General features: G+C 62.8%; 3 protein-coding genes across 7 annotated transcripts in view; 2 read left to right on the top strand and 1 right to left on the bottom strand.

Annotated features, from left to right (window-relative positions):
- Positions 1 to 144: 144 nt before the first annotated feature.
- On the bottom strand, positions 145 to 8425 carry AP1M2 (adaptor related protein complex 1 subunit mu 2). 2 transcript variants are annotated; one of them, XM_064737259.1, is made up of 12 exons: positions 8159 to 8425; positions 5694 to 5850; positions 5211 to 5278; positions 4990 to 5120; positions 4763 to 4910; positions 3570 to 3696; positions 3341 to 3483; positions 2474 to 2545; positions 2242 to 2400; positions 1000 to 1125; positions 402 to 477; positions 145 to 282 (listed from the first exon to the last, which is right to left on the bottom strand). In XM_064737259.1, the coding sequence occupies exons 2-12, from the start codon at positions 5791 to 5793 to the stop codon at positions 260 to 262; spliced, it is 1173 nt and encodes a 390-aa protein (XP_064593329.1). In that variant the 5' UTR covers positions 5794 to 5850; positions 8159 to 8425; the 3' UTR covers positions 145 to 259. The 2 variants fall into 2 exon arrangements, with proteins under 2 accessions (XP_064593329.1, XP_064593328.1); XM_064737258.1 differs by lacking the exon at positions 8159 to 8425 and adding an exon at positions 6143 to 6619.
- SLC44A2 (solute carrier family 44 member 2 (CTL2 blood group)) lies at positions 7252 to 22339 on the top strand. 4 transcript variants are annotated; one of them, XM_064737256.1, is made up of 22 exons: positions 7252 to 7337; positions 10098 to 10146; positions 11198 to 11271; positions 11349 to 11433; positions 11531 to 11615; positions 12920 to 13036; positions 13157 to 13217; positions 13324 to 13447; positions 13655 to 13738; positions 13899 to 14011; positions 14155 to 14286; positions 14450 to 14549; positions 16108 to 16200; positions 16439 to 16523; positions 16607 to 16869; positions 16957 to 17051; positions 17151 to 17254; positions 17628 to 17701; positions 17778 to 17848; positions 17940 to 18028; positions 18376 to 18460; positions 19909 to 22339. In XM_064737256.1, exons 1-22 carry the CDS (start codon positions 7289 to 7291, stop codon positions 20013 to 20015), a joined length of 2139 nt encoding a protein of 712 aa, XP_064593326.1. In that variant the 5' UTR covers positions 7252 to 7288; the 3' UTR covers positions 20016 to 22339. The 4 variants fall into 4 exon arrangements, with proteins under 4 accessions (XP_064593326.1, XP_064593324.1, XP_064593327.1 ...); XM_064737254.1 differs by having other exon boundaries at positions 18844 to 22339; XM_064737257.1 differs by lacking the exon at positions 7252 to 7337 and adding an exon at positions 8550 to 8694.
- Positions 22340 to 23353: 1014 nt separating this feature from the next.
- The window catches only part of ILF3 (interleukin enhancer binding factor 3), a 28140-nt gene continuing 26977 nt past the window's right edge, over positions 23354 to 24516 (top strand). Inside the window, exon 1 of the mRNA XM_064737261.1 lies at positions 23354 to 23489. The gene's annotated coding sequence lies outside the window, so the exon portion shown is untranslated. The remainder of the gene's footprint in view (positions 23490 to 24516) is intronic.

Genomic DNA, 24516 nt, shown 5'->3' with positions numbered 1-24516 from the left:
GCGCCCAAAGCAGCGGGTGGGACCCACAGCGCCCCCCACCCCATATCGCCCCCCTCACCCGGGACCCCCAAACTGGGACCGCGACCCCCCCACTCTGTTTCCACTCGAGACCCCCCCAGCCCCCCCCAGAGCAGCGGGACGGGGTCTCAGCTCCATCTTTATTGAGGCAGAGCAGGGGGGTGGGCGTGAGGAGGGAGGGGGGACTGGAGATGGGAGGGGGTCCATGGGGGTCGGGGGTCCCATGGGAGACCCCCCCCTCTCAGCTGGTGCGGATCTGGTAATCTGCAAGAGAGAGAGAGAGGCGGTGAGATGGGGGTCTGGGCTGGGGGGCCCGGGCTGGGGTTTGGGGGTCCCAGGGGAATTTGGGGGCCCGGGCGGGGGTCCCGGGGGTCCCGACTCACCCCCGCTCTGGGTGATGTAGCGCACCCAGGGCAGCGCCTGGTACCCGCTCTTCTCGATGATCTTCATGTACCGCACCTGGTGAGGGGGGGCACCTGGGGGGTCACCCCCACCCCAAAAACCCCCCGGAGCCCCCCAGGCTCTCCCCAAATCTCCCAGGATCCCCTCCTGGAGACCCCAGACCCTTCCTATCCCACCCCCAAACCCCCCAGGATCCCATTGTGAGACCCCAGACCCTGCCTGACCCACCCCCAAACCCCCCAGGATCCCCTCCTGGAGACCCCAGACCCCCAGACCCTTCCTATCCCACCCCCAAACCCCCCAGGATCCCATTCTGAGACCCCAGACCCCCAGACCCTGCCTGACCCACCCCTAAATCCCCCAGGATCCCCTCCTGGAGACCCCAGACCCCGCAGAGACCCCACTGCCCTCCCTATTCCTGTCCCCCAAACCCCCCGGGACCCCTCTGGAACCCCCTGGGACCCCTCCCCAGCCCCCGGGACCCCTCCCCAGCCCCCCCAGACCCCTCCCCAGCCCCCGGGACCCCTCCCCAGCCCCCCAGGACCCCTCCCCAGCCCCCGGGACCCCTCCCCAGCCCACCTGGATGCCCGAGACAGTGAAGTAGGGGATCTCGAAGCGCACGGCGATGGGCGGCCGCCCCTCCTCCTCCTCCTTCTCCACGCTGGGCAGCCCAAAGTGGGCGCGCATCAGGTGCTCCTTGCCCCCCTGGGAGCGCAGAGAGCCCGTGGGGACCCCCGGGGACACCCCCGGACCCCCGGGGACACCCCCGGGCTGGGGGGACACCCAGGACAGGGGTTGGGGGACATTGGGCACACCCAGGCCAGGATTTGGGGTACAGGGGGACACCCCGGGACAGGATTTCAATGACGGGGACATTGGGGACACCCCAGGATTTGGGGTACAGGGGGACCCCAGGCCAGGATTTCAGGGACCCCCCAGGCCAGGATTTGGGGTACAGGGGTCCCCCCCCAGGCCAGGATTTCAGTGACAGTGGGGACACCCCAGGATTTGGGGGACATTGGGGACCCCAGGATTTCAGGGACCCCCCAGGCCAGGATTTGGGGTACAGGGGGACCCCAGGCCAGGATTTCAGGGACATTGGGGATCCCCCAGGCCAGGATTGGGGGTACAGGGGGGACACCCTGGGACAGGATTTCAGTGATGGGGACATTGGGGACACCCCAGGATTGGGGACACTGGGGACACCCCAGGATTTGGGGTACAGGGGTCCCCCCCCCAGGCCAGGATTTCAGTGACAGTGGGGACACCCCAGGATTTGAGGGACATTGGGGACCCCAGGATTTCAGGGGACCCCCAGGCCAGGATTTGGGAGACATTGGGGACACCCTGGGACAGGATTTCAATGACAGGGACATTGGGGACACCCCAGGATTGGGGACATTGGGGACACCCAAGGATTGGGGTACAGGGGGGCCACCCCATGACAGGATTTCAGGGACATTGGGCACACCCAGGCCAGGATTTGGGGTACAGGGGGACCCCAGGCCAGGATTTCAGGGACCCCCCAGGCCAGGATTGGGGGTACAGGGGTCCCCCCCCAGGCCAGGATTTCAGTGACAGCGGGGACACTCCAGGATTTGGGGGACATTGGGGACCCCAGGATTTCAGGGACCCCCCAGGCCAGGACTGGGGGACATTGGGGACACCCTGGGACAGGATTTCAGGGACACCCCAGGATTTCAGGGACACCCCAGGATTGGGGGACATTGGGGACACCCTGGGATGGGATTTCAGGGACACCCCAGGATTTGGGGGACCCCCAGGGCAGGATTGGGGGGACACCCCCGGCCGGGCGCTCACGGGGAAGGATTTGATGCTCCAGATGACCACGTTCCTCTCGGGCAGGTACCGCGCCGAGCCCACCGTGGTCTTGAACTTGGGCGAGTCGGCGTCGCTGGGCACCGGCACCGCGATCTCCACACCGTTGGCCACCGACTGCTTCTTGAACTGGCCCTTGGCCTGGGGGGCACATTGGGGGTCCCTGAGGGGCTGGGTGGGGGTCCCTGAGGAGGGAGGGGACCCCCGGGCTCACCTTGACCATGATCTCCACCCGGCTGTGCGAGAACTTCTCGATGATGGACTCGATCCAGATCAGCGGCTTCACCTGGGGCGGGGGCACGGGGGTCACACCTGGGGGTCCCCCAGGGGTCCCCATTGCCCCATGAGGGGTCCTGGCTGCAGGGACAGGGGCGCTGGACACACGGACAGAGGTGCTGGACACACGGACAGGGGCGCTGGACACACGGGCAGGGGTACTGGACACACGGACAGGGGTGCTGGACACACGGACAGGGGTGCTGGACACACGGACAGAGGTGCTGGACACACGGACAGAGGTGCTGGACACACGGACAGGAGTGCTGGACACACGGACAGGGGTGCTGGACACACAGGAGTGCTGGACACACGGACAGAGGTGCTGGACACACGGACAGAGGTGCTGGACACACAGACAGGGGTGCTGGACACACGGACAGAGGTGCTGGACACACGGACAGGGGTGCTGGACACACGGACAGAGGTGCTGGACACATGGACAGGGGTGCTGGACACACGGACAGGGGTGCTGGACACACGGACAGGGGTGCTGGACACACAGACAGGGGTGCTGGACACACGGACAGAGGTGCTGGACACACGGACAGGGGTGCTGGACACACGGACAGGGGTGCTGGACACACAGACAGGAGTGCTGGACACACGGACAGGGGCGCTGGACAGACGGACAGAGGTCACAACCCCATGGGGAGGGGTCCCAGCCCCTCAGAGCGTGGCCCCAAACCTCGGACTGGGTTTGCAGCCCCCAAACTGGGTCTGCAGCCCCCCAGCGAAGGTTCCCAGCCCCACAGGTGCCCCCCAGGTGTGCCCCCCGCCCCCCAGGCGCGCCCCCCGCCCACACCTGCGTGTGCAGGCGGTAGGACATGAGCTCGAAGTCGCCGTCGGGGGGGATGAAGGAGATGGTGCGGTCGTTGTCGAAGCGGGACAGACGGACGCACTGGTGGAACTTCACGTCCTCCAGCTCCACCGACTTGTTCTTGCCCCCTGGGGGGGAGCGGGGGGCTCAGGGGGGTCGGGGGGACGGGGCCGAGCCCCCAGCCCAGCCCAGCCCAGCCCAGCGCGGCACTCACGGCCCGTCAGCTCGAACAGCACGCGGTCGTTGAGGCCCAGGCGCAGCTCCGGCATCCCCGAGAGGAAAACCTTGAGCTTGATGGTGCCCACGACCTCGCTGAGCACCACGCTGCCGCTGGCGCTCACCTGCGGGCACGGCAGGGACGGGATCCGGGCTGGCACCGCCTCTGGCACCGCCTCTGGCAGCAGCCCCGTGCTCAGCCCTGTCCTTGTCCCGGCCCTGGCACCATCGCCTTCCTCGTGCCCAGCACATCCCGCCCCAATCCCCATTCCCATCCCATCCCATCCCATCCCATCCCATCCCATCCCCATCCCCACCCCAATCCTCATCCTTTTCCCATCCTAATCTTCATCCTTTTCCCACCCCAATATCCGCCCCTTTTCCCCCAACCCCACTCCCTTTCCCACCCCAATCCCTCTCCCTGTGCCCCCCTGTGCCCCCAATCCCTCCCCACGCCCCCCGTGTCCCCTGTGTCCCCCATGTCCCTGTGCCCCCAATACCCCTGTGCCCCCCATGTCCCCTGTGCCCCCCTGTACCCCCCATGTCCCTGTGTCCCCAGTGCCCCCATGCCCCCCATGTCCCCCTGTGCCCCCCGTGCCCCCCATGCCCCCCGTGCCCCCCGGGTGCCCCCCAACCCCTGACCAGCAGGTTGACGGCCTCGATGACGTCGATGAACACCTCGTTCTTGTAACAGAGCCCCATGCCCCCCATGTCCCTGTGCCCCCAATACCCCCAGTGCCCCCATGTCCCCCTGTGCCCCCTGTGCCCCCCAGTGCCCCCATGTCCCCCTGTGCCCCCCATGTCCCTGTGTCCCCTGTGCCCCCTGTGTCCCCCATGTCCCCCATGCCCCCCGGGTGCCCCCCAGCCCTGACCAGCAGGTTGACGGCCTCGATGACGTCAATGAACACCTCGTTCTTGTAACAGAGCCCAATGTCCCTGTGCCCCCAATACCCCCCGTGCCCCCCATGTCCTCCATGTCCCCCTGTGCCCCCCGTGTCCCCCATGTCCCTGTGCCCCCAATACCCCCCATGCCCCCCATGTCCCCCTGTGCCCCCCGTGCCCCCCATGTCCTCCATGCCCCCCGTGCCCCCCATGTCCCCCATGCCCCCTGTGCCCCCCATGCCCCCTGTGCCCCCCGTGCCCCCCATGTCCTCCATGCCCCTGTGCCCCCCGTGCCCCCCAGCCCCTCACCAGCAGGTTGACGGCCTCGATGACATCAATGAACACCTCGTTCTTCTTGTAGCGCAGCCCCTCGGAGCGCCAGGACACGGCGTTGGTCACCGTGGTGGGCACGCGCGACCGGCCCGTCTCCAGCTTGTTCCCCTCCTGGGTGATGTACCTGCGGGCACCGGGCGGGTCAGGGGGCTCCGGGGGGGGGGGGGGGTCCCGGCGCCCCCCAGCCCCCTCCCCACGCTCACTCCTGCAGGATCTTGCTGTCCGTGGTCTGCGGGAAGCCGAAGTCCATCAGCTCGTCCAGCAGCTCGTAGACGATGACGAAGTTGTCGCGGATGCTCTCCTCCTCCAGCTCCTTGAAGTACTCGCAGAACACCTGGGGGGACACCCGAGCCTCTGTCAGCCCCCCCACCCTGAACTGGGGTGGTCTCAGCCCCCCCAGACCCCGCTGGGACCCCCGACTCACCTCCACCACCTTGTAGAGGAAGGAGAAGACCAGGGAGGCGTTGCCGTTCTTCTTGGTGGTGGCCACCACTGCGGGGGCTAAGGAAAACGGGGGGCAACAGGGGGTCCCGGGGGGGTTTGGGGGGGTCCTGGCAGGATTTGGGATTTTGGGGAGAGGGTCCCGGAGGATTTGGGGAGGGGTCCCCGATAGGATACAGTACAGATTTGCGTGTTTGATCCACAGGAAGTGCACGTGGCCGTGGGTCCCGGCAGGATTTGGGGAGGGGTCCCAGGGCTGGGGTTCCCGGGGGATTTTGGGGGGTCCCGTGAGGATTTGGGGAGGGGTCCCATGAGGATACAGTACAGATTGGCGTGTTTGATCCACAGGAAGTGCACGTGGCCGTGGGTCCTGGCAGGATTTGGGGAGGGGTCCTGAGGCTGAGGGTTCCCGGGGGGATTTTGGGGGGTCCCGGGGGGATTTGGGGAGGGGTCCCCGATAGGATACGGTACAGATTGGCGTGTTTGATCCACAGGAAGTGCACGTGGCCGTGGGTCAGCACGGGCGTGAGCGTCCCCTCCTCCTCGCGCTGCAGCAGGACCCCCATGAAGTGCTCGATCTCCCCCAGACCCACATCGCCCTTGTAGTTACGGCTGATCAGCACCTGGGGGGCACGGGGGGGGTCAGAAATGGGGACACCCCCTCCCCAAAACCCCTCACCCCAAATCCTGGGGTCACGGGGTCACCGCCATGACCTCGGGTGACCCTCAGGGACAGAGGGGACACTGGGGTATCCCAAACCCCGGTGACCCCGGTGACCCCGGCAGGGTTTGCGGTGTCACCCACGGATCGCCCCCTCCCCAAATCCTGGGGGTCGCTGACCTCGGGTGACCCTCGGGGTCAGAGGGGACACTGGGGTGTCCCGGGGGGGCTCTGGGGGCGGGCGGGGGTCTCACCTTGCCCTTGAGGTCCAGGATGAAGAGGGCGGAGGCGGCCATGGCGCCCGCGCGGCACCGTCACCTCCGGCACCGTCACCTGCCCAGGTGAGCGGCGGCAGCGCCCGAGGCCTTAAAGGGGACGGGCCCGCCCCGCTCCCCCCCCCACGGGCGGGGGTCTCACCCAGGGCTCGGGGGGACCCCCGGGCTCGGTCACTCCATGGGGGGCTTCGGCACCTCCGGCCCGACCCCGCGGTTTGGGGTGGGGGGCGCGGGTGGGACCCCTGAGGGGCTTCAAAGGGAGGGGGGGGGGGGTTTGGGAGCCCTGGATGAGCCCCAGCCTGGGGAGGGGTCTCTGCACCCCCAAATTCTCCCTCTTGGGGGGTCCCCGCAGCCCCTGACTCCACATTGCCCACTCTGGGTGGTCGCTGAACCCCCAGACCCCTCCGGGGGTCTCCACACCCTCCAACCATCACATTCCCCACTCTGGGTGGTCCCTGCACCCCCAGACCCCCGGATCCCCTCGAGGGGTCCCTGCACCCCCAGACCCCCTGTGACCCCCATGAGGGGTCTCCACACCCTCCAACCATCACATTCCCCACTCTGGGTGGTCCCTGCACCCCCAGACCCCCAGCCTCCCCTCGGGGGGTCCCTGCACCCCCAGACCCCCTGTGACCCCCATGAGGGGTCTCCACAGCCCCCCAACCATCACATTCCCCACTCTGGGTGGTCCCTGCACCCCCAGACCCTCAGACTCCCTCTGGGGGGGGTCCCCGCACTCCCAGACCCCCTGACTCCCCTCGGGGGTTCCTGCACCCCCAGACCCCCTGTGACCCCCATGAGGGGTCTCCACAGCCCCCCAACCATCACATTCCCCCTGGGTGGTCCCCGCACCCCAGACCCCGATCCTGGGGGGTCCCGCACCCCCAGACCCCCGACCCTGGGTCCGCACCCCCAGCCCCCCCCGAGCATTCCCCCCCCGCATCCCCCGGTCCCACCGGAGCCCGGGCGGGGCGGGGCGGCCCCGGGCCCTTCCCTGAGGGCGGATCGGTGCCGAGGGCCGGGCCCGGGGCCGCCCCGCCCGCAGCCACAGCCCGGGGGCACCGGGGGGTACCGGGGGGTACCGGGGGGACCGGGGAATCACCGGGGGAGCCGCCCGGAGCCGCCATGGCCATGGACCGGGCCGCGGGCAGGAGGGACCCGAACGGCGATTACGGTACCGAGCATCCCCCGCGCCCCCCGGGGCTGCCCCGAACCCCCCGGTTTGGGACCCCCGGGTTTGGGACCCCCGGCTTTGAGACCCCCGGGTTTGGGAAATCCCAGATTTTGGGCGCCCTCAGGGCTTTGGAGACCCCCGGCTCGGGACCCCCGTGTTTGGGACCCACGGGTGTGGGGAGCCCCAGATTTGGGACCCAGAGGGGCTTTAGACCCTTCAGGTTTGGGGATCCCCCCGATTTTGGGGGTTTGAGGGCCCCCCAAGTGTGAGGACACGCAGGTTCGGGGACCCCCGCGTTGGGGACCCCCGTGTTTGGGACCCCCGTGTTTGGGGACCCTCGTGTTTGGGGACCCTCGTGTTTGGGACCCTCGTGTTTGGGGACCCGCGTGTTTGGGACCCCCGTGTTTGGGGACCCCGTGTGTTTGGGACCCCCGAGGAGGCGGCAGGGACGGTACAGATTTGGGGGGGGTCCTGAGGCTGGGGGGTCCCGGGGGTCTCGGTTTGGGGGCTGTTTCGGGGGTCCCGGCAGCTCCCGGGGCTGTCCCGGAGCGAGGGAGGGGCGCGGAGGCAGCGCCGGGACCCCTCCCCAGGCGGGACCGGCCCCGTTTCCCCCGTTATTTCGGGGGGGGACCGGCCCCGTTCCCCCCGTTATTCCCGGGCGGGACCGGCCCCGTTCCCCCCGTTATTCCGGGCGGAGCCCCCCCGGTCCGGCCTTTGTTCGCCGTGCGCGGGGGCGCCCCCGCAGCCCTGACATCACCGGCGGCCTATGGGCGCAGCCGGGCTCCCGCCGCCGCCGCCGCCGCCGCCGGTGATTTATTTACCCGAACGGAACCGGGGCGGGGACAGCACCGGCACCGCCCGCCGGCCCTTGCCCGGCACGGAGCGGACCTTGCCCGCCCGTTCCCGACCTCCGGACCGGGTTCGGCGGGGCCGCGCCGCGCCCCGGGGCTGCCCGGTACCGGTACCGGAGCTGTCCGGTATCGGTTCGTCCCTGTGCCGGAATTCCGCGGTAACCCCCGGGTTCCGTCCGGTGCCACTGCCCGTTCCCCCCGGTGCCCCCCCGGTGCCCCGGCCGGTTCTCAGCGCAGCCCCCGGTGCCGGTGCCCGCACTCCCGGTTCCCCCCGGTTCCCCCCGGTGTCCCGCGGTGCTCTCGGGGCGGGGTTTGGGCCCCGTCCGAGCCCCGGAGGGCGGATTTGGGGCGGGGTCGCCGGAGCCCGGCCCAGCCCAGCCCGGCCCAGCCCAGCCCAGCCCGGCACGGACGGCAACGGCAACGGCAACGGCAACGGCAACGGCGGCGGGTCCGGGGGGCGCTCGGCGGGATGGGGGGACACGGGGACAGCTACTACGGCAAACACGGTACCGGTACCGGGCTGGGGGCGCCTCTGGGGGCTCAGAGCGCGGCCGGGGCTCGGGGGGCTCCGCTCGGGGGTCCCGGTGGGTCGGGGGCTGCTCCCGCTGCGGGCCGGGGGCGGTTTTGGGGCTCCCCCTTGGTTCGGGGGCGCCTTTGGGGGTTCCCTGCGCTCGGCTCGGCGCGGAAGGAGCGAAACGGCCGCGGGGAAAGGCGGAAAACAGCCCCAAAATGGGCGGAAAACAGCCCCAAAATGGGCGGAAAACAGCCCCAAAATGGGCGGAAAACAGCCCCAAAATGGGCGGAAAACAGCCCCAAAATGGGCGGAAAACGACCCCAAAATGGGCGGAAAACAGCCCCAAAATGGGCGGAAAACAACCCCAAAATGGGCGGAAAACAGCCCCAAAATGGGCGGAAAACAGCCCCAAAATGGGCGGAAAACAGCCCCAAAATGGGCGGAAAACAGCCCCAAAATGGGCGGAAAGCGGGGCTGGGAGCGGCGGGCAAAGCGAAAGCAAAAGCGGCCGCGCCCCGCATGGAGGGGGGCCCGCGGTTTTGGGGTGCTGGGGAGGGGGTTTGGGGTTTTTTTGGGGGTTTTTTTGGGGTTTTTTTTGGGGTTTTTTTTGGGGTTTTTTGGGGTTTTTTTTGGGGTTTGGGGCCGCCCTGCCCGGCGGCCGCAGAACCGGCCCGACGGCCGCGCTGGGCGCCGGGACAGACCGGGACAGACCGGGACAGACCGGGACAAACCGGCTCCGGCGGTTCTGGGGCGGCGCCGCGCTGTCCCGGGATCGGTTCTGGTTCTGGTTCTGCCCCCCCCGCGCCCTCTTTGGAGAGGGGAGACCCCCCCCCAAAATATCCCAAAGCAAACGCGTTCCGGGCACGGGAAATGTTTATTGGGGCGACCCCCCCCCAAAAAAGGCACACGACCCCCCCCAAAATCCCCCCCAAATCCGCGCCCCCCCTGCCCCGGGCCGCTCCCACGCTGGCTCCGCTCCCACACTAAAAATAAAAATAAAAATAAATAGAAATAAAAATAGAAATAAAGCGGAGCGGCGGCGCCGGGGGGGCTGCGGCGGGGCCGGGGCTGCCCCGGGTTCGGTTCCCCCCGGCCCCGGTCCCTCTTTGGTGCCCCGTGGAATTTGGTGGTTTTGGTGGATTTCGGGTCATTTTTGCGGCAGTTTGGGCACTTTTCGGGCAGAGCCACCTGTGGGAATGAGCTTTCACAGGCAGCCGCTGTTTCCCGGCTCGGGAAGCGGATCCGCAGATGTTTTTTCCTGGTTCTGCTGATCCCGAGGGGATTTTTGGGAAGTTTTGGCTCCTTTAGCTGTGGGGTGAGGAGGATGAGGAGTGCCTTCCTCCCGCCCCGGCCATTCCTCATTGCCATTCCTGCTCCTCCTCCTCCTCCCCGCAGGAACGCCACAGAAATATGACCCGACTTTCAAAGGGCCCATCTATGACAGGTGAGGACAGGGGCCCCAAAATCCAGGGTCCCCAAAATCCAGGGTCCCCAAATCCAGAATCTCCAAAATCCAGGGTCCCCAAATTCAGGGTCCCCAAAATCCCACAAATCCTCAAGTCCAGGGTCCCAAAATCCAGAGTCCCCAAGCCCAATGTCCCCAAAATCCAGGGTCCCCAAGCCCAGTGTCCCCCAAATCCAGGGTCCCCAAATCCAGGGTCCCCAAATCCAGGGTCTCCAAATCCCAGTATCCTCAATCCGGGTCCAAATCCAGAGTCCCCAAAATCCAGTGTCCCCAAAATCCAGGGTCCCCAAAATCCTACAAATCCTCAAGTCCAGGGTCCCCAAACCAGTGTCCCAAAAGTCCCAGTGGTCCCCAAATCCAGCAATCTCCAAAATCCAGGGTCCCCAAATCCAGAATCTCCAAAATCCACGCTCCCCAAAATCCAGAGTCCCCAAAATCCAGTGTCCCCAATCAGTCCAGTGTCCCATTCCCATTGTCCCCATTCCCAGTGTCCCCAATCCCCAGGGTCCCATTCCAGTGTTCCCATTGTCCCCATGTCCCCATTCCCACTGTCCCCAGTTCCCAGTGTCCCCATTCCCAGTGTCCCATTGTCCCCAGTGTCCCCATTGTCCCCATTCCAGTGTCCCCATTCCCCTGTCCCATTCCCAGTGTCCCCATTGTCCCCAGTGTCTCCAATCCCTGTCCCCATTCGTGTATCCCCTGTTCCATTGTCCCAGTGTCCCCATTGTCCCCTCCCCGTTGTCCCCAGCGTCTCCAGTGTCCCCATTCCCAGTGTTCCCAGTGTCCCCATTCCCAGTGTCCCCAGTGTCCCCAGTGTCCCCAATCCCCCTGTCCCCATTCCCAGTGTCCCCAGTGTCCCCCTGTCCCTATTCCCCCCAGTGTCCCTATTGTCCCCAGTGTCCCCAACCCCCTGTCCCCGCTGCAGGGGCTGCAGTCCAGGGTCCCCAATCCCCCTGTCCCCATTCCCAGTGTCCCCATTCCCAGTGTCCCCATTCCCCCCAGTGTCCCCAACCCCCTGTCCCCGCTGCAGGGGCTGCACCGACATCATCTGCTGCGTCCTGCTGGTGGTGGCCATCGTGGGCTACGTCGTGGTGGGCGTCGTGGGTACGTCCTGGGGGTCTGTGGGGTCTGGGGGCTGCATGGGGGGGGTGACCCCGGCCTGATGGCGCTGTGCCCCCCAGCCTGGACGCACGGGGACCCGCGCAAGGTGATCCACCCCACGGACAGCCGCGGGCAGTTCTGCGGGCAGCCGGGGACCCCCAACGAGTGAGTGCCCCATTGTGGGGAGACCCCCAATTCCCCGGGGGGGGCAGCGTGGAGGGGGTTTGCCCCGAACCTGGGCGGTTTTTGGTTTGTTTTGCAGGAAAAAACCTTTCCTTTTTTACTTTGACATCGTCAAGTGTGCGAGCCCGCTGGTGCTGCTGGAGTTCCAGTGCCCGACCACGCAGGTGCGGCCCGGCCCCCTCGGGACCCCCAGAAATTCCCCAGGGAATCTGGGTCTGAGCCCCCTCGGGACCCCCAGAAATTCCATGGGAATCCGGGCCTGCAGCCCCCTCGGGACCCCCAATAATTCCATGGGGATCCATGCCTGCAGCCCCCTTAGGGACCCCTGATAATTCCATGGGAATCCAGGCCTGAGCTGCCTCAGGACCCCCGAGAATTCCATGGGGGTTCTGGGCCTGCAGCCCCCTCGGGACCCCCAAGAATTCCATGGGAATCCAGGCCTGCAGCCCCCTCGGGACCCCCAAGAATTCCATGGGAATCCAGGCCTGCAGCCCCCTTGGGACCCCCAAGAATTCCATGGGAATCCAGGCCTGCAGCCCCCTCAGGACCCCCGATGATTCCATGGGAATCCAGGCCTGCAGCCTCTTGGGACCCCCGATAATTCCATGGGAATCCAGGCCTGCAGCCCCCTCAGGACCCCCGATAATTCCATGGGGAATCCGGGCCTGCAGCCCCCTTGGGACCCCCGAGAATTCCCCAGGGAATCCAGGCCTGAGCCCCCTCGGGACCCCCGAGAATTCCCCAGGGAATCCGGCCTGCAGCCCCCTCAGGACCCCCGATAATTCCATGGGGAATCCGGGCCTGCAGCCCCCTCAGGACCCCCAGAAATTCCATGGGAATCCGGGCCTGAGCCCCCTCGGGACCCCCGATAATTCCATGGGGAATCCGGGCCCGAGCCCCCTTGGGACCCCCAATAATTCCCCAGGGAATCCAGGCCTGCAGCCCCCTCGGGACCCCCAATAATTCCATGGGAATCCGGGCCTGCAGCCCCCTCAGGACCCCCAATAATTCCATGGGGGATCCGAGCCTGAGCCCCCTCGGGACCCCCAATAATTCCATGGGAATCCAGGCCTGCAGCCCCCTCGGGACCCCCAGAAATTCCATGGGGAATCCAGGCCTGCAGCCCCCTCGGGACCCCCGATAATTCCCCGGGGGATCCGCGCCTGAGCCCCCTCGGGACCCCCGATAATTCCCCAGGGGTTCCAGGCCTGCAGCCCCCTCAGGACCCCCAATAATTCCATGGGGAATCCGGGCCTGAGCCCCCTCGGGACCCCCAATAATTCCATGGGGAATCCGGGGTGCAGCCCCCTCGGGACCCCCAATAATTCCATGGGGAATCCAGGCCTGCAGCCCCCTCGGGACCCCCGATAATTCCATGGGGATCCAGGCCTGCAGCCCCCTCGGGACCCCCGATAATTCCATGGGAAATCCGGGCCCGAGCCCCCTCCCCGTGTCCCCCTCCCCACAGATCTGTGTCAGCAAGTGCCCGGACCGGTACCTGACGTACCTGACGGCCGTGGGCAGCCCCGCGTCGCTCGAGTATTACCGCAATTTCTGCACCCCCGAGTACAAGGGCACGCAGAAGGTGGGTCTGGGCTGTGGGGCCGGGGCTGCCGTGCCGTGCCCTGGGGGGATTCCTGCCCCACGCTAACCCTAACCCTAACCCTGCCCCACACACTGATGTCCGGCTCGCTGTCCCCTCCAGGCTGCCCTCAACGTGCTCAAGGACAGGGAGTGTCCGGCCATGCTCATTCCCAGCACCCCGCGTACGTCCGTAATTAGCAAGGAGCTCGTTAACGATGGTTTGGGGGCTGTTTGGGGGTTCTGGGGGGGCTTTCCCAGCTGAGCCCACCCCTCCCCGTGTCCCCCCAGTGGCGCGGAGATGCTTCCCGGCCATCCAGGCCAAGCAGGGCGTCATCATGGTGGGCAACAAGACAACATTCGAGGACGGCTGGGGGAACCACAGGAACGTCACCGAGCTGCTGGAAGGGGCCAAGTGAGTCCCAAACCCTCGTTAAGGGCGGCCTCGTTAGCGCTGCTTTGCCCGTTTGAGGTGTTTGCCTCAAATCCTGCACCAGGATCCCGTGGTGGGAACGGGAGCGGCAAAGGAGGCGCAGGGCGGGCGGCTCCGGGGGTTTGCTGTGCAGAATTGGTGAATTTCCGTGGTTTTGGGCCTCCATCGGTGTTTCCCGTTCCCTTGCAGGAAAGCCAACGTGGTGCTGGAGACGCGGCAGCTGGCCATGAAGATCTTCGAGGATTACACGGTGTCCTGGTACTGGATCATCATGTGAGCATGGGGCAAAATTCAGGCATTTCCGGTGTTTTGCTATTTTCCCGGCTTTCCCACGATTTCCACGGAGCAGTGACATCCCCACCGTGGTTCTCGTGTCCGGGGGACACTGTGGGACACTGGGAGGGTGCTGACCCGTCCTGCCTTCCTCCCGCAGAGGCCTCGTCATTGCCATGGTGGCCAGCCTCATCTTCATCGTGCTGCTGCGCTTCCTGGCGGGCGTCATGGTGTGGGTGATGATCGTGATGGTGATCCTGGTGCTGGGATACGGTGAGCAGGGGGCTGCCAGCCTCTCCCCTGGCTTTTCCCCTGTTTCCAGTGGGGTTTGTGCTGCAGAATTTCACACGCCCTGGTTGGCATCCGGCGCTGCCTCTCCCGTGCAAAAAACGACAAATTTCTGCTTTTTGCCACAGGAATCTTCCACTGCTACATGGAGTACGCCAAGCTGAAAGGGGAAGCGGGCTCGGATATGTCCCTGGCAGACCTGGGCTTCCAGACCGACCTCCGTGTGTACCTGCACCTGCGGCAGACGTGGCTGGCGTTCCGTAAGCGTCCGGGAATGGGGAGTGAATTGGGGTGGGGTCCCACAGGGCAGGGGGTTGGGGGTCACAGCTGTGGGAAGGGGGGGCTTGGCTGGGTGCCCCCAGGAGGGGATTTGGGTGCTCTGGGGAAGGTGCAGGGGGCCCTGACGCTCCGTTTTCTGCCCAGTGATCATCCTGTGCGTGCTGGAGCTGGTGATTATCCTGCTGCTCATCTTCCTGCGCAAGAGGATCCTCATCGCCATCGCGCTCATCAAGGAGGCCAGCAGGTCTGGCTGTCCCTGTCCCCAGCGGGTGACCCGCTGGCACCTGTCACTCCTGGGTTTAACTGGGTTTAACTGGGGTTTAACCAGGTTTAACCAGGTTTAACCAGGGTTTAACCAGGTTTAACCAGGATTTAACCAGGTTTAACCAGGGTTTAACCAGGGTTTAACCAGGTTTAAAACCGGGTTTTAACGGGGTTTAACCAGGTTTAACCAGGTTTAACTGGGTTTAACCGGGGTTTAACCAGGGTTTAACCAGGGTTTAACCAGGTTTAACCAGGGTTTAACCGGGTTAGTTTAACCAGGTTTAACCAGGATTTAACCAGGTTTAACCAGGTTTAACCAGGGTTTAACGGGGTTTAACCAGGTTTAACCAGGGTTTAACCAGGATTTAACCAGGTTTAACCAGGTTTAACCAGGATTTAACCAGGGTTTAACCAGGTTTAACCAGGTTTAACCAGGGTTTAACCAGGTTTAACCACGGTTTAACCAGGGTTTAACCAGGGTTTAACCAGGTTTAACCAGGGTTTAACCGGGTTTAACCGGGGTTTAACCGGGTTTAACCGGGTTTAACCAGGGTTTAACCAGGTTTAACCAGGGTTTAACCAGGTTTAACACGTTTAACCAGGGTTTAACCAGGATTTAACCAGGTTTAACCAGGTTTAACCAGGATTTAACCAGGTTTAACCAGGGTTTAACCAGGGTTTAACCAGGATTTAACCGGGTTTAACCAGGTTTAACCAGGTTTAACCAGGGTTTAACCAGGTTTAACCAGGGGTTTAACCAGGGTTTAACCAGGTTTAACCAGGTTTAACCAGGGTTTAACTGGGTTTAACCAGGTTTAACCAGGGTTTAACCAGGTTTAACCAGGTTTAACCAGGATTTAACCAGGGTTTAACCAGGTTTAACCAGGTTTAACCAGGGTTTAACCAGGTTTAACCACGGTTTAACCAGGGTTTAACCAGGGTTTAACCAGGTTTAACCAGGTTTAACCAGGGTTTAACCAGGGTTTAACCAGGTTTAACCAGGGTTTAACCAGGTTTAACTGGGGTTTAACCAGGTTTAACCAGGGTTTAACCAGGGTTTAACCAGGTTTAACCAGGGTTTAACCAGGTTTAACCAGGATTTAACCAGGGTTTAACCAGGTTTAACCAGGGTTTAACCAGGTTTAACCAGGTTTAACCAGGTTTAACCAGGATTTAACCAGGTTTAACCAGGGTTTAACCAGGGTTTAACCAGGTTTAACCAGGTTTAACCAGGGTTTAACCAGGTTTAACCAGGGTTTAACCAGGTTTAACTGGGGTTTAACCAGGGTTTAACCAGGTTTAACCAGGATTTAACCAGGGTTTAACCAGGGTTTAACCAGGTTTAACCAGGTTTAACCAGGGTTTAACCAGGTTTAACCAGGTTTAACCAGGTTTAACCAGGATTTAACCAGGTTTAACCAGGATTTAACCAGGTTTAACCAGGATTTAACCAGGTTTAACCAGGGTTTAACCAGGTTTAACCAGGGTTTAACCAGGGTTTAACCAGGGTTTAACCAGGTTTAACCATCTTCTCACAGGGCCATCGGTCACGTCATGTCGTCGCTGCTGTTCCCCTTGTGCACCTTCTTCTTGCTGTGCCTCTGCATCGCCTACTGGGCCAGCACGGCCGTGTATCCTTTGCTCTTCCTCGCCCTCTTCCTCATCCTCCTGCTGTTCCCTGCATGCCCCTTCCCACAGGTCCGGTGTCTGCCCAGGCACGGGGCAGGATCTGAGGGTGGATCCACCTCAGATCTCTGAGGTTTAACCCAAAACAAGCCCTGGGGTGGAGCAGCAGCAGGAGCTCGGGGAGGCTGAGGTGGATTTAGGGCTGGGTTTGGAAAACGCCCTTTCCTTGACGGTGACCCACAGCTTCCTGTCCACCTCCAACGAGGCCGTTTACAAGGTGTTCAATGAATCCGCGTGCCCGTTCGCCGGGCAGACCTGCAGGCCCGAGGTGAGCACCTCCGGACACTCAGGACCTGTCAGACCCACGGCGGTCACTCTGGCCTGACCAGCAGTGTCCGGTGTCCTCCGCAGACCTTCAACAGCAGCAACGTCACCAGGCTGTGCCCCGACGCGCAGTGCCTGTTCGCGTTCTACGGCGGCGAGACCGCCTACCACCGCTACCTCGTCGTGCTGCAGTTCTTCAACGTCTTCATGTTCTTCTGGCTCGCCAACTTCGTCATCGCGCTGGGCCAGGTGACGCTGGCGGGCGCCTTCGCCTCCTACTACTGGGCCTTCAAGAAGCCCGACGACATGCCGGCCTTCCCGCTCTTCTCCGCCTTCGGCCGCGCGCTGCGGTGCGTCCGTCCGTCCGTCTGTCCGTCCATCCCCGGGAGCTCTGCCTGCCGGGCTGTGCCTTTCTAACCGGGCTGCTCCGTCCCCAGGTACCACACGGGCTCGCTGGCCTTCGGCTCGCTGATCCTGGCCATCGTGCAGGTGATCAGGGTCATCCTGGAGTACCTGGACCACCGGCTGAAAGGTGCTGGGGGGGCTGGGGTAGCAGGGTCTCAGCAGGGACCTCAGAGTGATCCCACCCCCCTCTGGCCCCGGTGCTGAGCCCTCTCCCTGCGCCCTCCAGCCGCCGAGAACAAGTTTGCCAAGTTCCTGCTGAGCTGCCTCAAGTGCTGCTTCTGGTGCCTGGAGAAATTCCTCAAGTTCCTCAACAGGAACGCCTACATCATGGTGAGAGTCACCCTAAACCAGCTCCCTCCAAGGGCTGGGGCTGCCACGGGGGCAGCTCGGAGATTGCCCTGGGAATTGGGTCTCCTGACGCTGTGGGAACACTGAGGTTTGAGGAATTGAAAAATTGAAAAAAAATCTTGAATCAATTTGAATCCTCAAATTGAAAAAAACCCTTGGCCTCGCACATCCTGTTGGCTTTGGGGAGGACCTTCTGCGGGTGGGGGTTATTCAGCTCCGGGTCTCTGCGATGCCTGAGCCCGTGAGTGAGGGGCGAGAAGGCCCTTGCAGGGTGGGATCTGCACCCTCCCCTGGCCGGGGGTCTCAGTGCAGCCCCGTTTCTCTCTCTCTCCTCTGCACGGCTTTTCCGCCCCAGATCGCCGTCTACGGCACCAACTTCTGCACCTCGGCGCGGAACGCGTTCTTCCTGCTGATGAGGAACATCATCAGGTGAGATCCGGGCGAGTCACCCCGCACGCGCCGTTTGGGGAGCAGGCGCAGAGGCTCATCCCCCTCTCGTCTGCAGGGTGGCCGTGTTGGATAAAGTCACGGATTTCCTCTTCTTCCTCGGCAAGCTCCTCATCGTGGGAAGCGTGGGTGAGTGCTGCCTTCTGGAAGTTTCCCCTCAAATCCCGTGGAGCTGCTCCTTCCCGCCTTGCCCACTCTCATCCACCCCTTGCTCTCGCAGGGATCCTCGCCTTCTTCTTCTTCACGCAGCGGATAAAGCTGGTGCAGGACACGGCGCCGCCGCTCAATTACTACTGGGTGCCGATTCTGGTGAGCTGCCAGAAATAAGCTGGTTAAATTCTGGTGAGCTTTCCCCGGGGGGGATGCAGCGGGAGAGGGCAGCGCTGCCCCACAGCCGGGGCCTCAAGGAGCCCCTTTGTTGGCGGTGTTTTGCCGGCCCCTGGCGCAATGAGCCCTTTGTTGGTGGCGGTTGGCGCCGCGCCCGCCCACGCTGCCCGCTCTGGCCTCCATCCAGGGCTGCCTGAGGCCCTTTCAAACAGCGCTGCCCTGTTGGCTTCGCCTCCTTCCCCCTGGGGAATGTGGCATTCAGCATTTTCCTCCTCCTCCTCCTCCTCCTCCTGGGGGTTCCGGGCTCTCAGCGTTCGTGTCTCTTGCAGACGGTGATCGTGGGCTCCTACCTCATTGCCCACGGCTTCTTCAGCGTCTACGGCATGTGCGTGGACACCCTGTTCCTCTGCTTCTGTGAGTATCAGCAGAAACCCCCTCTCCCGTCAGGAGTGTCCACTTTGGGGCTTTGCTCCCGCTCCCGGGGTCCCTCTGTGTGGTTTTCTCCTGCTTTTTCCTCTCCTGGCTCCTCACCTGCGTTCTCACCTGCTCCAGCAGAGACCCCCAGCCTGTCCCTGGCCTCCTGCATCTCTCCCTCTGTTTTGGTGCTTTGGGCTCGGTGGAATTAACTGCAGCTAACCTCGATTTCCCTTTTTTTCCCTCCCTTTTTCCCTTCTTTTCCGCCCCTCCCGTGTCTCTGGCCACACACGTTCTCCGCCCTGTCTCTCTCCCTTCTCTCCTCCGCCGCTTTTCCCGCTCTCCCCCTTCTTCACGGCCGCTTCCTCGCGGGGCTGGAAAAGGCGAAGATCTGGAGAGAAACGATGGATCTCCGGAGAGGCCTTACTACATGTCCCCCGAGCTGAGCGAGATCCTGCTGAAGGGGCACCTCGAGCCTTCCAAAAGCGCCGATAGCCAAGGCTAGGCCGGGCTGGGGTCCCTGCCGGCCCCCCGACTCCTCCGGGGGTGGCGGCTGCCGGCCCTCGGTGCTGTCCCCAATCTGCCTTCCTGCCCAAAATCCGCGTTCCTGCGCCGGGAGAGCCTGCATGGAGCCGGCTGGGGCTCACGGCAGCACCCAAGGGTGGCCGTGGCTCCCAAGGGAGGGCTGGGCCAGCACCGAGCAGGGACAGGGCTGGCTGGGATGGGCCCAGCGGGCTCGGGGCGTTTCCTCTGCGTCCGCTTCAGCCGAGAGCACCGAGACTTTTCTTTGCCCTTTCCTCGCCCCTTTCCTTGCCTTTTCCTCCTCCTGTCTCTATGCAAACCGCAGGATTCTGAAGGGTTCTGGGTGAGGTTGCAGAGCTTTGCTGGTTTAGCCCAGCTTGTCCCTGTCCCCTGTCCCAGCCATCACAGGAGCTGTCACTGGGACTTGGAGATTTTCACTCCAGCCATGGGGGGGAAGTCAGGATTTCTCCTCCAAAAAGCCCAGAAATGATCAAGATTCATAAAAATACAGCTCTTGTGGCTCAGCCTCAGCCACAGCTCCCAGCCAGGACACAGCCCTGCTGTTGGTGCTGCCGTGTCCTGGATCCCAGGAGGATCCAAATCCCTCCCAAAACACCCCCTGGGCACCGCGAGCCCGGAGCTTTGAGGCTTTGTTTGGTTTTGGGGTGTTGTTTATCCACGGCTGGGATTTTCCAGCCTCGAGGGGGAATCGCTTTTCAAGGGCTCCCTCCTTCCCTTGGCTCCGCTCAAAACCACCAAACACCCAAATTCCCTCTTTCTCCTGACCCTCTGCGGGCCATGCCCGGGTTTGCCGTGTCACAGAGGGAAAAATAATTCAGGATGGGCCCAGAGGCTCTGTTTGAGCTGGGCATCGCTGTCAGGGGATCCCACACCAACCCCGCGGGGCCGGGGGTCTCTCTTTGCAGTGGAGGACCTGGAGCGCAACGACGGCTCGGCCGAGAAGCCTTACTTCATGTCGCAGGACCTGAGGAAGCTGCTCAAGAAGAGCAACAAGGGGCAGCCCGAGGCGTAGCCCCGCCTGGCATTGCCCCTCGGTGGGCACGGACAGCCCTGGCAGCGGGGCGGGTGGGTAAAATGCACATTTTGGATGAATCGGCCTTAAATCCCAGCGCTGGGAACGACAACGAGAGGCAGGGGCCACTCGTGGGGTAAAATCCCCCCAATTTCCAGGGGTTCCAGGTGGTTCCAGAGGGAGTTTAATTGAGTTTGTGAACCCTTCAGGGGATCCACGCAGACCTGGAGGAGCGGGAAGGGGGTTCAGGCATTCTCTGTGTGGGGCCCCCCCTAAAATATTGAATTGTGGCCGTGCATTCCTGCCCGCAGAGCTGGGGTCACCTCCCACCCCTCGCTGCCCTCCGTCGACACCCCAGCGCCCTAATTAATTAATTAATTAATTCTTTTAGGAATAAGCTAATTATTATTGCTTTTGTAGCCAGTGCGAGGGGTGAAGGTGGAGGGGAACGAGGGGGGCAGAATTTGGGGTTTGAGGCTCCTCCGGAGGAGCTGCAGCTTCCACAGATTCCCCCCCAAAATGTGCACCTGGTCCCCCCAAATTTGTGTCATTTTAGGGCAAAGCCTTCCCAAAGGCTTCACCTGCATGGGGGGATTTGGGATTTGGGACCCCCACCCAGGGCCTGGGGGGGTTTTGGTGTCATTCCAGGTGATTTTGGCAAAGCCAGGGGCAGCCAACACCTGCCTCCAGCCAGGAGAGGGGGGAAAAAGGAATTTTTTTGGTGTGGAAAAGGGGTCAATTAACTCCAAAATGTAATTAACTCAAACCTAAAGTGTAACAGAATTAACCCTCAGACCCTGCGCAGCCCCAAGCACAGCCACCACCAGCAATTGGGCTTTTTTTAGGGCTTTTTTGTTCCAAAAAAGGACTTTTAGAAATGCTCTGAGGCTTTGGGGGACAATTCCCCCCTCCAGTGCTGCTGAGGGATCCCTTTGGCTTCCCTTGATCCCAATTCCCCGCCACCTTTGGGTTTTGTATCATCCAGGGGACGTTTCTATGGAATTATCCAATCCTTTGGGGGCTTTTGTATATTTTGCTTTTCCAGGATGTTTTCAGTTATGGTTATTTGGGGCTTTTCCAGGGAATTTTTGGGGGCACGTTTTCATTTCTGTGACGCCGCCGGGCAGAGCTTCCCTATCTGTAGTTTCTCTAATTTTTCTTTTCAAAATTCCCCAAATTTTCCCTTTTTCCCCCTCGTTTTTTTTTAGTGCAGCTGATCAGTGGACAGAGGAGTGGAAGGGAAAATTGAAGCCAAAAAAAAAATAATGAAGGAAAATGTAAAACTAGAAAGGTGAAGGGAAAGGCAGAACAATGAAGGGAAAGGTAAAAACAAAGCTAAAAACGTAACAGTAAAGCTCAACCGAAACGATCAAATGAAGCTAAAAAGAGGCAAATCCTCCCTGTTTGGGATGAGTGGGAATAATTCAGGGAATTCTCACCAGACCTTGTTCCACTTACAGCCATCCCAGCACGTGTCCTGCAGCTCCTGATGCTCATTCTGGATTAATTCCGTTTTTTTTCCCCCCTCCCTGTGCAGGTTTCAGGGTGGGTTTGGTTTTGTTTCTGCCCAGAATGTTCGTGTTGGGGGCGAATTCCCTCTCACTCCTCGATTTTCAGCTGTTTTCCTCCCAAATCCCGACCCTTTGGGAGTGGGAAGCAGCTGAGGAGTGGCAGGAACTGGGTTTGTTTGCTCAAAAAGGCAAAAAAAACCAGCAGGAATTTGGAAGGCTGGAAGGAAAAGTGGTGAAAGAGAGAAGAAATTTGGGAAAAAATGTGTTTGTGGGGAAGCCGGGCTGGCTCGGCTGCCTCCCAGCAGCACAGGATTTGAGGAGAATTAAGGATTTTTATTCCCAATAAACCCAAGTGGCTTTTTAGAGGTGATGGGGAGCAGCGAGGGAGATATTCCTGTAAATTAGGAAATTCACAGGAATATTTCTGAGGTTGTTTTGGAAGACTCAGAGCGAGGGCAGCTGTCTGGGGGAATTTGGTGTCCAGAAAAGCTTCACTCCAAGGCTGGGTTCCTGCTTCCAGGCAAAGCTCCGTGCTCAAGGCATTAAATGATGGCATTTAAGAATAATGGCGCTTTTTTTCCCCCCCCACCCCCGTCTAGAAATGTGGCTTCTGTCCCTACAAACCTGATTGTTCTGCGGGCAAAGAAAACGAGCCTAAAATCCTAAACAATGCTAAACCTGCAGGGCTGATGTTTTACAGGGAAATGCTCCTTTTTCACGTGTTTTTGAGGCGTTAAGGGTGCTGTGACACTCCGGAGTCTCTGCGCGGTTCCGTCAGCGTCGCGACCGACAATAAAAAAGTGCCTGTTTGGAGCTCGTTGTGTTGTGTGCTGAACCCAATTCTGCCACTTTTCACCCCAAAATGGCCATTTCAGCATTTGTTCAGCTGATTTCAAAGTGTGTGTGTGGGGGGTCACTGGTTTTGGGGAGTTTGGGCTGAATCTGAGTAATTTTCCAACAATCCCTGAGCCACAGGGTCTCCAGGAGGGGATTTTATTTTAAAGAGCAAAGTGTTTGTTCAGACACCTATTTAATGTTGCTTTCCCTGGTCATCAAAAGCAGAAGGTGTTTGTGTGGTCAAATGCCTCCAAAAAGGCATCTTTGAGGTTCTTCCCCTCAAAAATTCAATGGTTTTGAGGTCAAGTCCCTGAAAAATCTGCAGTTTTGAGGTCAAACCCCTTCAGAAAAGGTGGTTTTGAGGGCAAACCCCGTCCAAATAAGGTGGTTTTGAGGTCAACCCCTTCCAAATAAGGTGATTTTGAGGTTGTCGCCCTCGTAAAAAGGCGATATTGACATCTGACCCCTCCAAAATAAACCACTTTGAGGTCAAACCTTTTCATTGCTTGTCAGAGAAGGATGTTCCCGGTGGAACCCTGGCTGGGCTCCGGTGCTTCGGGGGCTCCTGAGGACGCGTCCCCTCAGGGATATCCTCGCGGGCCATCGCTCCCCTCACGGCGTCCCCTCAGCCCGCGCCCCCCCGGCCCGTTCCCGCCACCGCTCTCGGCCCCGCCCCTCCTGCACCACCCTTCCTCCTCCCTCTTCCATTGGCCTTTCCCTTTGTCCATCACCTCGTGCCGGGCCACTCCATTGGCCCGCGCCCGCCCCCGTGCCGCTTATCCCCGCCCTCCAGGCCCGTCCCCCTCTCCTCCCCGCCCCCTGTCCGTCACCCTCCCTCCGCCCTCTCCGATTCGTTCTTCCCGCTGTCCGTCATTCTCCCTCCGCCACCTCCAATTGGCCCGCGCCGGCCGCGCTCCCCGTGGCCCCGCCCCACCCGGCGCGCGCGCGCCCCCCGCCGGCGGCGGCCCCGCCCCCGCCGCAGTCCCGGCGCCGCCGCTCCGGCCCCCGCTCCGGCCCCGCTCCGGCCCCGCCGCGGCCGCTCCGGCCCCGCTCCGGCCCTTCCCGGGCCCCGCCGGCCGGGCCGGGCCGGGCCGCCCCCCCGCGAGGCACCGCCGGCAGAGCCCCGGTAGGAGCCGTGCCCACGCCGCGCGGGGGGGAGCCGCGCCGAGCCGGCCGGGCCGAGCCGGGCCGGGCCGGGGCGGTGCTGGGGCGGGAGGAGCCGGTGTGAGGTGTTGGGGGGGGTGGTGAGGCGGGGGGGGGCGGCGGGACGTGGTGACCCGGCCCCCCCCGTGTCCCCTCCCTCCCGCCCTGCCCATTGTGTGCAGACAAAATGGCGGCGGTGAGTGAGGGGAGGGCGGGGGGGGCGGCCGGGTCCCCTCACGGATCCCCCTCAGCAGCGGCCCGAGGGACGGGGGGGGATCGAGCCGCCGCCCGGGGAACGCGGGTGTCGCACGGGACTGCCCCGGACTCCGCTCGTTTCTGGCCGGCGCCGCTTTGTTCGCGCCGCGTTTGCAAATGGCGGCAGCGCCCGGCGGCCCCGCGCCCCCTCCTCACCCCCCGCGCCCCCTCCTCACCCCCGGGCCCCGCGCCCCCTCCTCGTTTCTGCCCCGCGGCCCTGCCCTGGAGTGGGGACGGGCATGGGGGGTCTGAGGGGGGCCGGGCCGGTCCTTTCCCGACCCCCTCAGCCGGCCCTGGTGGGATGTTCGGGGGGGCACCATGGAGGAGGTGGGATCACCCCCTTGGAGGGGCTTAAACCCCTCTTCCCTCCCCATCGCGCCTCATCCCAGGCCGGGAATTGCAGTGGGATCATTCCCTCTGGGGGGATTTTAGCCCTTCTCCCCGCTCAGGACCGGGATTCTCATTCTCCTCCTCTGCTCAGCTTTTCTGGGCCCCTGTCCCCGCTCCCTCACGGCTCCCGCTGCTCCGGCCCCGTTACCCGCGGCCGCTCCGTTTCTGGAGGCTTTAGGGGCGCAGAGATCCAGCACCCGCTTCCCTCCGCGGGGACCGAGGGCTTTGTGCCCCCCTCATTCCGGGATTCCCGCTGGGGCTCCTGCACTGCCCCGGAGGGCCGTGCTGTTCCTCATCCATCCCGGGCAGGTGCCAGAACTCAGATAAAAGCGACCCATTCGTTCTTAAAGCGCGGCCTTGAGCCC

This window comes from Zonotrichia leucophrys, unplaced genomic scaffold, assembly GCF_028769735.1.
Source record: "Zonotrichia leucophrys gambelii isolate GWCS_2022_RI unplaced genomic scaffold, RI_Zleu_2.0 Scaffold_48_389894, whole genome shotgun sequence".
In the NCBI taxonomy this organism is placed as follows: Eukaryota; Metazoa; Chordata; class Aves; order Passeriformes; family Passerellidae; genus Zonotrichia; species Zonotrichia leucophrys.
This window is presented reverse-complemented; position numbering and strand designations above follow the sequence as displayed.